The sequence below is a fragment of the Gopherus evgoodei genome, chromosome 17, assembly GCF_007399415.2.
Source record: "Gopherus evgoodei ecotype Sinaloan lineage chromosome 17, rGopEvg1_v1.p, whole genome shotgun sequence".
Lineage (NCBI taxonomy): Eukaryota > Metazoa > Chordata > Testudines > Testudinidae > Gopherus > Gopherus evgoodei.
Window position 1 is genome coordinate 13,123,085 of NC_044338.1, and position 12,396 is coordinate 13,135,480.

General features: G+C 41.6%; 1 protein-coding gene across 6 annotated transcripts in view; it reads left to right on the plus strand.

The window, feature by feature from the left end:
* LOC115636549 (S-adenosyl-L-methionine-dependent tRNA 4-demethylwyosine synthase TYW1-like) overlaps positions 1 to 12,396 on the plus strand; it is a 132,545-nt gene that overhangs the window by 53,657 nt on the left and 66,492 nt on the right. For all 6 annotated transcript variants that reach the window (XM_030536789.1, XM_030536792.1, XM_030536787.1 and 3 more), the window contains 3 exons: positions 4,183 to 4,292; positions 7,910 to 8,087; positions 11,948 to 12,083. In XM_030536789.1, coding sequence (XP_030392649.1) covers positions 4,183 to 4,292; positions 7,910 to 8,087; positions 11,948 to 12,083 — 424 coding nt within the window. The remainder of the gene's footprint in view (positions 1 to 4,182; positions 4,293 to 7,909; positions 8,088 to 11,947; positions 12,084 to 12,396) is intronic.

Below are 12,396 nucleotides of genomic sequence, written 5' to 3' on the forward strand. Positions count from 1 at the left end.
TATATATTTTGATGTGCTGAATTCAAATGTGACAATTAAAACAACTGGCTACTGTTTCTAAGATATTTAAAGTTTTACCTTTTGTCTATGTATATTGTGTAGATAGTAGAGTTTTAATCATAAATTGTAAACCTAGGTCTTTTCATGTGTTATGGTTGCTTTACATGATATTTCACCTGTCCTGTTTATGTAACACTTTAAAAATCAGCAAAAGGGTTATATAAATAAAATTTGTTATGAAACAAAAGGCAAAAAACTAATGTGCATAGTTTAGTCCTAGTCTGTGTCTACTCGGCGCTTCTTGGCTTGTCTCTTGTATTCATTAAATGGAGCATCTCTTGTCATTATTCAGCAATAGTCTGCAAGCATTGATGGGCTCCATTTGCCCTGATAGCCTGCCAGGAGATTCCACTGCTGTAGTCTGGAGCCCAACAGCTCTGCCTTACTCTTGGATAGTTCCAAATCCCTGACAAGGTCATTCAGTTCACCTTGTGTTATGAGGTGTGGTTCAAAGGAGGAGGATGGGAGAAAATGTGGGTCCTGTGACATTGATAGTTCAGGACCAGAAGTTTCATCCTCTTCCTCTTCTGACTCATGTGAGAATGATTCTGGTGCATCAGGAACCGGCAGTCCTTCTCCGTGGGGTACTGGGCGTATAGCTGATGGAATGTTTGGATAATGCACAGTCCACTTTTTCTTCTTTGACACACCTTTCCCAACTGGAGGCGCCATGCAGAAGTAACAATTGCTGGTATGATCTGTTGGCTCTCTCCAAATCACTGGCGCTGCAAAAGGCATAGATTTCCTTTTCCTGTTCAACCACTGGTGAAGATTTGTTGCACAAGTGTTGCAGCATATGTGTGGGGCCCACCTCTTGTCCTGATCTCCAATTTTGCAGCCAAAATAAAGGTGATAGGCTTTCTTAACCAGAGTGGTTATACTGCGCTTTTGTGATGCAAAAGTCACTTCACCACAAACATAGCAGAAGTTATCTGCACTGTTCACACAAGTACGAGGCATCTCTGCTCACTTTGGCTAAACAGAAATGTGTCCCTTTGCAAAATCAAACACTGACAAATAAGAGAGCACGACACGGTATGATTTCTAGAGCTAATATAGGGCAATTTGTTCAGCAGAGTGATGTAAGCTTAGTTATGATTGCATCATCCATGACTTCTAGGAATAACATGATGCAATTCATCTCATGTATGACGCAATACCAGCTTCAGATTGCATCATTCATTGTTTTGCCTAAAAAGCAAGTACTGTCCAAACCCAGTCATAGATTTATTCATAGATCCAGTCAAAGATGTATTTTAGTCATTTCTGGTTTAAATTGAGATCCCTTCCCTTTATAACTCACTTATCCTCCGCCATTCCCAAGTCAAGGGTCATATATACTGACCCAATAGCATATCTTGAAAACTAGAGCCAATCAACAATGTTAAGCATCATTTTCGTTCTCAGTGACCCAGAATTAGTAAAGTTGGACTACATTTATTTCAGAAGCATTTTGGCTGTAGAGCAGTGTAATTAATGAGCATCCTGAATTCCTCAAGGATCTATCCACTTCCTGCCAAGTTCCCCCTATTAAATATGCATGGTAGAAGCGATAGAGTTAGACATGTAAGAGTTGTATAAATATCTTTTTATATTTCATCTTCACAACATTTTCTATGTTGGCAGGATAAAATGATGTGGTTTTTTTGAGAAACTTGAGAAGAATAAAGTTGTTTTTGGTTGTGATTCACTTTTATTTATGTATTTTCCCTTTGTGAGAAGTTAAAGATGCTGCAGGCATCAGTGCATGAATTTGTTCTTTAGCTGAACGAGAAGGATATTTGGTTCAAACAGGCACTTTGGCCTTGTGCTAGGTTGAGAATCCATTAGTTTAGCTCTGTCAAAGTGTGAGGTTGAAGGGTTTTCCTTACTTAGATCCCTTTGACGTTGGTGGAAGTTTTTTAATTTAACTCAGTGGGCTTTCAGTCAGGCCCTTAATTCTGGCCTGTGATCTCTTCCTTCCTTCTTTTAGCCACATATTAGATGTTATGTATGAGCTCTATGTAGCTGGAAGACTGAGGAAGGCAAGTGGCCTTGAAGACTATAAAAGAGTAATATCAGAGTCTAAGTTCTTCAGGTCAAAAGCTACTTGTCCGAAATGATCCTTTCATCAGCATTTCCTTGAGCAGTGTTTTGCACAGTAACCTGAGCTGTGAATGCTGTATGGTTAGAAGGTCTGATCCTGTATTCCTTGATCACTGTTTTAATTCATCGGTGCTATTGCGTCAACTCTAGTAGGGTATTTTGTTCCCTCTACAGCGCTTTAAATTTGTTCTGAGAGCTGTACGGAAATTGATGGTGTAGGTGCACAAATGAGAGAACAAACAGGCAGCCTTGTGAATAGGCAGGCAGCCTTTATGAATTTCAGATCAGTTCAAAACATGAACAGAGAATGGGGAATGCACAAAATTAGAGGAGAAACTTTCATTTTTGACCTTCTAAAAATAATGCAGTGTGTGTTTTGAAAACAGAAGAGGCACAGAAGAGCGTGTGTGTGTGTGTTTTAAAGACCATTTTAGAGACCATTTTAGAGCCTGATTCTTCTTCTTTTTTTTTCTTTTTTGTTGTTGATACCAAGTTAATCTCACTGAGTTCAGTGGAATTACTCCACTGTTGTAAGAGAGAACAGAATCAAGCCCATTGTTTAGGACACCTTTCTGTGTTGTTACTGGTATGCACAACATGAATCACTTGTAGTGAAGGGAAACCATGCTTGATGTACTACCATTTTGTCTGGCAGTTATGATGCCTTTGGAATTTTGCACAGTTGAATTTTGATGGATTGATAGTATATCTGGAAAACTAAGGGAGAGGGTGAAATATAGTTGCAGGTGCTTGGCCTGTGGAAAAAAAAATCAGTGCAGGCAAATGGGTTGAGTACAGCTGCTGAGACATTGATTATAAGTGCCTCTGGGTGGGTGGGTTTTCCTGATTCTGAGCAAGCTGCTGCATTGTGGGCTTACTCCAGCTCCGTCTCCAATGATTGACTGTTCTGTTTGCCGCTTACTTCAGTGCGGAGAACTAGTACTTTATGGTAGGTTTCAGTAATTCAATACTTTAAAAAAAAATCTTGTAAGTAACCAGAGAACCCCCCCCACCTGAATAAATCTAGGAAATTAACTGGATCCATCATAAATACATCTCTGATCTATTGCAAGTTACACAGTCCTTTTTTTATATGGAATAACAAAATCTGCTCTTGTCCGTTTTACACTGGAACTCACAGAAAGGATAAGGCTATTGTGTTAGAAACAAATCATTTCATTGTCAGTTGAGGATAGCACCTGTACCTTCAATATATGGCTAAATGGCCTGGGACCTGCCTTTGTGGGTGTGTCATAGTGCCACAGCTGCACTCATTGGAGATTTTAGAGCTGGATCCCCTTGATTTTAATAGAGGCATAGTTGGAGGCAGAGTGTTCCCTTGGCTCCAGAATAGTTAGGCTTTTGGCCTTCAAAGTGTGCTGCAAGGCCTAGCTTTCTGCCTGGGGAGACGAGAAATTGAGGCATGGGCAGGGGGTAGCATAGGCAGGGAAGGCTGTGCCTCCCCAAACAGCCTGGTGAGGCCCCATCCACGCTCTGCCCCCAGCTGCCTCCTGCCTGCTTCCAGTTACCTTTCTGCCCTTCTGCGGCCGAGAGGCTGGGTCAGGCAGGCTGGTGCAGATGCGCACAAGGCTCAGGGCTGGGGCTGTGCTGGGGCTGAGGGCACTCCAGCTGCACCCACCTGCTGTGCTGGTTTGGGGATGCTCCCAGCGCCCAGCCCTGGGGCGCTAGCGTTCGCGGGGGTGTGTTCATTCTGGGCTCCAATGGGGAGGCGGGGAAGGGCAGAAGGGGAGGGGAGGGGCTTCAGGCAGAGTGGGAGCAGCCAGGGGCTAGTCTCCCCCAACAGCGTGTTCACCCATCGCCCATGAATTGAAGGGTGATGAAGCTGGCTGATTCGTTAGAAAAGTCCCATATATTTATTGAGTTGTGCGAGGGTTGGAGTTGTATTGGGGATCTCCAGCTGGCTTTTGTTATATTGTATTGTTTTTTAAATAATGTCAGAGGTGCAAAGATTGGCAGGTGGGCTCATTCTTGTGTGTTACAAATCACAATAAAAAAATCCAGTATTTCTCTTTTCAGGCATCATACAAATCCAGTGGGCACAGAATGGCGATGGAAAATGGACCAACCTGAAATGATCTTGCAGGAGGCTATTGAAAACCACAAGAGCTTGATCAAGCAATTTAAAGGTAATTTAAATTTATTTCTTTTAATGAAGCTGTTAAGCAGAAATCAGAACAGACACTAACTAATAAAGTGTGGATCAAAAAATGTCTAAAACACTACAAAAGAAACATGAGACTAGTAAGGGCCCTCAAATGTAGGTAACTATGACATTTTTATGGCACATTGTTTATTGTTGTTTTTTCCTAGATGATTTATCTTGTTTACATCATTAGAACTCAGCAGCCCTTGGGCTGCTAGTTGCTGCCATGTATTGGAGCTCCATGTATTGCTGCCATGTAGTTGCTAGTTGCTACCATATATTGGAAGGGAGCTCTCTCTCATACATGATAGCAGGAGTAAGATACAGGTTTGTGGACAGAGGCCCCACAATGGGTGGGGACAGATTGGGTGACTACAAATCTTGACCTTGCTGTATAAAAAGTAAGGAGAGATAAGAATGGAAGCTGCCCATTAACCTGAGCAGAAGGAGTGCCATAGAGTCTCATTGGAATGAGTTGCTCAGGGTATTGGCTGCGTTTTCTCTCATGTTTATGTACCTGCTTTATGCACTAGAGGGTCTGATTCCCTCAGAAGTACTCGGCACCCAGAACTCCAACTGGAGTCAATAGGAGCTGCAGGAAATCAGCCCACCTAAATAAATGTGTAACCTGAAATCTTCTTGGCTTTGTTTCCTGTACGAGCTACTCATTAGCTCGCATCCTTTTTCAGATATAGAAAATTAGTTACCTTGCTGTGGTCAGCACTTGTGCATAAGAAAAACCAGCCTATTTGACAGGAAAACTCTAGAACTAAGCTCTTTCTTATTTATAGCTTAGATTGTGACTGTGTCAGGAGTCAAATGAAACATCCGTAAAATGTACAAGACAAGTCTATCTTGGATGTCATTGGGTAACCCATCAGTCTATCATGGCTGAGCATGGAACGTGCCCAATGGATGAGAAACATGACAGGCAGAAACTTTTTTCAACAGTATGGAGTGATTCTGTCTAGTTCATTGGTGTTCTCTCTTATGTAAACCCAACTTGAGTTAAGCAAAGTCGGTCCTGCCTTCCTTATTTGTTAAGTTGGGGTGCTGATTTAAATCCTGTTATGTTTTGGATGAGACAGTTTCTTAGGACCTTCATACACTAGATGTCCATGGCCTGATTCTAATGGAGAGGGCTGGGGATTGTGGGGCCTGGGCTATGAGGCTATAGTGGGATAGAAGAGCTAGTATTTGTTGCTAGAATGAAGTGAGGGGGTTGTAGGTGCAGAGTGGTGGTGTTGCTAGAATGGGTTGGTCCTGGCAGTGCTTCTCCTTGCTCCACCCCCACCCTGACACAGCTTCCAGCCACAGAATTCTCCATTGTGTAAATGATAGAGAGAGAGAGAGATCTTATTGATTGATTGATTGGCTGCTGAAGGGGACAGGGGCAGGATAATTTATTTGATGGATACTTTTTCTAGGTAGTGACTAGTAAACCCAATTGCCCTTCGCAAAGGCACATGCTGCATAGGCATAATAAATAAATAACCCCAGAAAAGCAGGTACCTTTTGGTATTGCAGTCCTGGATTTATAACCAAGTGTGCCCTGAAAATCTAGGTGCTGTAAAAGGTGGGGAGGGAAAGTCACTAATCTGCATGTTTCTGATATATTTAAACAAGATCCTTAATACAGTACTATAATGCCAGTCCCATATGAACAGTGAAGCTTGATCCATAATGTCTGTTACCCCTTGAGCTGCAGTGCTTAGGCATATGTGAAATTAAAGTCACAAAGAGCTGAGGTGGTGGAAGATTGAGCACCTTAGATCTGAAAGTGAGCTCATCCACAGGAAATGGGAAGTCAAATGCAGTCATTATGTTTAGTTATTAAGTGTATGGGAGTTCATGTGCTTCTTAACATGGCCACGTACTCATTGGGAATAATCCTGAGCTAGCATATCATTTATGCTCGTCAAAATGATTGCTTCTAAAACCTCAGTACCCCACCATTGTGTATGTAGTGCATGCTATGTTGGACAATAACTGTTGTAGGAAAATTTTAGAGAATTTAAAAATGTGCTATTGGGATTATTTCTTATTTCCCTCTGCCTGTGAGCCTGGTGCCTTGGTCACCATTATCCAATAGCGTAGGGTTCATAGAGGAAGAGAAATTAACCTAAATGCCTTGCAGAATAACTTTGAGACATGGAGATGTCATGACTTTAATGTCTGATATCTCTGCCCCTTCCAGAACTAGAGGAAAGTGCTGTTTATCCCATTGTAAAGCTGCGATTTTCCTTTCCAGAGGAGTACAATTTCCATTTCTAGTCCTGCAGGGTCCCAAGCCAGTAGACACTAAAGCGGCCAGGGGCTCAAGACTAAATTGAACTAATTTTAAATGCACTATACTTCCTGGTTCTGTTCACAGACCAACTCCTATATTTAAGGTTGAGGCTGTATCCTCAGAACATCTTTTTTTATCTTGATGTTGCAGTCTAGTGGGTAATTTTCTGTACCATTTGAGCTGCGGTGTCTAGGCAACATGAGGTGAGTTGAGGACTACGACGCCATAAGTCTTTTAAAATGCTTAGTATATTATTCAAATGAATCAAGGCAGCGCAGGGCAATATAAAGTGACATCTTCAGAATAGAAATTTGAATTGAGTTGCCTCTTATTCCTAGTTAAATGAATTCACGTGCCGATGCAGAAGCTCAGGGAGCTGGTAATGGATGGAGTAGGATGCTCTTCATTCCCAGATCGCTAGTATGAATCTGGCTCATGTTATTAGCTAAAAGCACTTACATCTGATGACTGACTGTTCCATGGGATCGCTACAGTTGGTAGCCTTCTTGTTTCTGCCTTCTCACTTGGAAGTGGTCCTTGCAACTCAGGGATGAAGCAGTGTTTGTGTTAACAGGTCTTTTGTCTCTTAGGAAATGTCTTAAACCAGATGGTATTGATGACTGATACTGATTTGCAATGGAATATTGTTGCGGTGTTAAATGAAATGTGGGCCTTTGTTTTCATGTGAAATGCACAAACTACTTTCAGCTCCGAGGGAAGAGGAACATAACTTCTTCATTTCTTCTTAAAGAACGGCTTATGGTTCTTGGTTTTGTTCTCTCGTTCCTATTCCTTTACATGTGTTTTGAGGACTTATATGTGGGCGAGAGACTATTCTATACTGTGTACTAAAATATTGCTTTTGTTGTTTATATAGGTTCATTGCACAAATAGTGAGCTGAGTCCTCCGTTGGTGCAAAGCAGTGTTGGGGCATTGACTTCAATGATGCCATGTTAATTTACACTAGCTGTGGATCTGGCTCAGTAGCTTCAGTCACCAGTCCCGTTTTCTTGATCTTGACACAATGAAAATCTTAAAATGAGTAGCAGCACAGGTGGATTGGCTCAAGTAGATGATTAAGAAGGGTTGCTTACAAATTGGTGTTCAGTTATTGGAGGGTAAAATGTTGCTCTCCCCACCCCTCCCCCCCCCGAATTAACCAATCTTCTCTTTCCCTGTGATGATCAGCCAGTTTTCATCTGCACTTTACCTCTTCCCAGTTTCCAATGAATATTCAAGATGTGCCATGCATGTAGGTTTTGCATGAATTATTTTGTAATTTCTTCCCCCCCCCTTCCCTTTTTTCCAGGTGTGCCAGGAGTGAGAGTAGATCGCTTTGAAGAAGGGATGGTGGTGAAACACTGTGCGCTGTCTCTGGTGGGAGAGCCAATTATGTACCCAGAAATCAACACGTTCTTAAAACTGCTGCACCGGCACAACATCTCCAGCTTCCTGGTTACAAATGCACAGTTCCCTGTGGAGATTAGGTGAGAATCCTACAAAGTGGTTTGTTTGTTTGTTTGCTTGTTTAATGGATTTTGTCTTGTTCTAAGGAGCTGGTGATGTATGGTGTGCTTATACTTTATCATAGTGAAAATATACATTGCCACAGTCTGCATTAGAAATTGCCATTAAAATTATTGTTCAGATCTGCCTGGATCATAGTTTTAGTCTCTCCGGGCTTGTTTCCCTCCCTCTTCCTTCTCTTCTCCACACCAATGTACATTTACTTTATTTTTTTTTCCTGTGCCTCTTAAATTCAGTGCAATTACTTTGAAGTGAAATACAGGCAGTATAATCAAACGTCCATTCCAGAAGGTTCTGGAGATACCTAAAATCTATAAGGATAAAACAAATGAAATGCAAATTGTATTTTGCTTTTGGTGTTGCAGTTGAATAAAGGAAGGGTGTTTCTAATAGACTGAGTACACATTAAAGCTCATGAGTTCTATTCCCAGTTCACACACTCGCTTCCTTGTGACCTTGGGCAAGTCACTCACTTCTTTTCTCAATATTCCCACCTTCAAAAGGTAATTAGTCATTTTTATCTAACTTTGCAGAGGGAGTTGTGAAATGTAATATTTGTAAAGCATTTTCAGGTACACTCAGAACTTTTAATCGAAGTATTATTTGTCTCTTTTGAGAGTGCTTGACCCGTTTAACCAAAAATCCGTACAGCACTGAAAAACTCGCTGCTAATGCTCAGACCTTGTCTTCAGCTCCCACAAACTGCTGGGGGGAGAAGTACTCCGAAAGGCATTAGTTAACAGCATAGGCCCAAATTCTTCTTTGGTGGAATGCTAGCAGTGTCAGTGGAGGTAAAGCAGTGATGGCTTTGGTGTGTTTTGTTTCCCACAATCTCTAATTCCAGGTAAATAGGACATTCCATTTGTTGCAAAAGACTAATTTACACATCAGCAATCTCTGATATTTTGGCTTCCTCTCTGGCTCCCTTTTTTGGTCTGATTTGTAGGGTGGGGAGAACTGCACATTTTTTGGAGTGAGTAATTAGGTACTCCAAAACCATTCCAAATGATTGGGTGATTGTGTAATCAAGTTACTTTTCAAACCATGTATTATATGTCTGATAGACAGAAACTGCTCTTTCTGGAACCTAAACATAGAATTTAAAAAGAGGGCCAACACTATTTTTGAGAATCTATTTCTTGGAAACTGCTGTCGTTAGTTTTTTTTCCCCCCAAGTGATAAAATTCTAGTTTGGCTCTTTCATCAGCATGTCCATTGAGCCCAACTAGCAAAATCCTAATCTGGTATCTGGTACAGCAGTTAATAAGACTTGCTTTAAGAACACACAAACCTTGCTAAGATTAGAGTGGTCTTATTCCTGCTACTGAACTTAGACTCTACAGTTTATTGACATGATATTTTGTCTGTATTGCAAGTCTCTTAGGGCTCTGACGCTGTCTGTGTACGAAAGCATTTGGAGGTTGGGCTGATAATTATATCCACCGTTCTTTAGTTACAGTAGGTTGTGTCCCTTGTTTGTTCACTGCTAAATCCATGTCAGAGCCCCATGGAATATCGCAGCAGCTCTCACAGCTTGTGGGATAGAATGACAAGTGTATTCATGTACACTGTACTTTCAGACCCAATTATGCCCCTTGTGGGTGCTGAGGCTCTGTCAGTCACTGCAAAGCGGAACAGCATAGTGCAAGAGGGTATGTAAAACCCCTGGTCATGATCGTGTCCCCGTCCTTCTGTGGTATAGCTACTAATTCTGCTGGCTGCCTGCAGCTGCTGGGGATGGGGCATGCTTTGGTTCCTTGGAGAAGAGGAACTTTTCCAGTTACCATTCTGAAAGTGACTAGCTCTGTCTTCCATGCTACTATAATGATGATGATATATTATTTTATTAGGAAAATGTAACATGCAAGAGACTGGCTACGCTCTTTGTAATTGAATATTTCAATCCCTTGATACCTGGAACACATGGCCATTTAGGTGATTGCTGCTTGGACTGTCAGTTCAGAGCATGCTCACTAGTAAAAGGGTTCTTAATCTAAAATGTTAGATTTGTTTCCCATTAATGATCTGGTTTTCTCTGAATCTGGAGAGGAGGAATATGCTTGGGTACTTTGCAAATTCATGTTGGGTAATTGGATTTTCTGACCATTGACTGCTCAGCTCTGGTCTCATTCCAGACAATTCTTGCCACTTTTAGTTTTCACTTCCATGTTTTTTTAAAGCAGGAGTGATTGACAGCTGTATGAAGGATTCTTTTTTTAAAGCACTACATCAGACTTGAGTTATAGCCTGCTCATTAGCAGCCTTCACAGGCAGCATTTGTGGAAGGCTCTTCCTTAATTTCCTCAGATATTGAGTTAAAACCCATAGAGCTGTGCGATAAAATTTTGAAGCTGTCACTTCATCTAGAAGGCATTGTGGTAGAGTGTTTTTGCCCAGTGTTTGACAAATTGTTGCCAGCCCTCCAGAAGAGACAAAGGGTATAAAAAGAAACTTACTTTGTCTATTTCTCTTGCTTTTAAGGAGCTTGCTAAGTCTGATTCTCTCAGCTTGTTACTCTTTGTTCATTATTCCTTGCATAGCAGAATACAGTGTTACTTATTCTGCTCTTTGCATCCCCAGTTATCTGTGTCTGCATCACACTTGATAGCCTTGGGGTTCCAGTATGGATGAAATTGGTCACAGACTCTGGAATAGGTTTAAGCTTTTAGAAGTCGTTTGTGTTAACCCACTGGTGAATGTGTGTTTTAACTGGGGACTGTGACAACTCCCGTCCTCTGTGGATCAGCATAGAAGGGACCCGTAACACACAATCACCAGGAGATTACACTTGTAAACAGCGTAATGTCTTCAGTTATAAAAGAGCTATAGCATAATATGCTTTCCTGCAAAAATCCAAGCTGCAGCCCTTTCCGCTTAGACTGATGCAGGCTGGGATTGGTGTAATGACTTCTTTAGTCAACTTGACAAAAGGCATTGATGTCCTTGTGGGAGCTGTATCCCACACTTTTTGCACCAGAGGAACAGTCCTCAAAATGTGGGAGCTTGGGAGCCTGGGCTATTAAAATGTGGGGAGGCAATCATAACTAAGGATATGCTTTGGAATCAATGTCTCATATTGTAGTAGGTCTCTGGCCCCAAGCATGCTTACAGTAGTGCTAGTTGGAAAGGATTCCGTGCAAAATTTTGGGCGGGTCCCATGAAATAAGATCCTTTACAAAGTACCAGGAGCACATTTCTAAAGCCACTTTTACACTTCTTTTGTTGCAAAACACCCATTTGTGTTTGGCTTACAGTTTTCGAGCCTTAAAGTTCCACCTGCCCAGCTCAGAGAGGTCCTACCCTGCTAGGTGAACTCCATTGAGCAGCACTGCATTTCTGTTGAATAGGGCTGCCTTCCTATAGGACAGGTCGAATGTTAGGGCACTTTGCCTGCAGATGCTCTAATAGGAAGTGAAGCTTTTAAATGCTTCAGGTGAGACCACAGGCTCCTCTGATCACAGGCCGCTTGGGAAGGTTCTTAATTAGTGTTCTGCCTGGATGAAATATGCTGTTCAGTGAGGATTTGATCGTTGAACTATCACTGGGTTTGACCCTTCTGCGAGTGGTTAGTATGTGGTGAAAGACTATTTTCTGTCGCTATTAGAAACCCCAGCCATTTGCTAAAGATGCACTGCTGAACTTTGAGAGAGTATGCTGTAAATATTACATTACTGCTTTTGCTTTTGGGAACAGAGCAGAATCCAGCATAGTTATTTGCTCTGCAATATTTTGTCTTATGGATGCTTCTGTAAAAAAAGCATAAATTCAGTTAGCTGTAATGTCTGAAAATAATGATTCTCCTCTCCTTTTTATTGCCAAGGAACCTTGAGCCGGTAACGCAGCTGTATGTCAGTGTGGATGCTAGCACCAAAGAAAGCCTGAAGAAAATTGACCGTCCCCTCTTCAAGGATTTCTGGCAAAGGTTTCTAGACAGTTTAAAGGCTTTGGCTGAAAAGGTACCAAGTTAAGAATAGCTTTTATTAACTTTTCCCCCTTTCTACCCATTTTCCGTTCAGGAAGGAGGTGTATGGGTTTGTGGAGCTTGAAGGAAATGGGATGCTGAAATGAAGAGCTTTATTTCTGTGTGCTGTACAGTTTGTGGTGTTAGGATAAGCAGTGTAGCAGTCCGAACTCAAAGCTAACAAAGGACTTTGGGGTTTTTTTATATGGGAATAAATTTCAGGAGAAGAGAGCTAGAATGTGTGTTAGGAAGAGAATCATATATTTATTTCGCTGTCCAAAATGGAGGTAGTCCCTGCCGAAACAGCT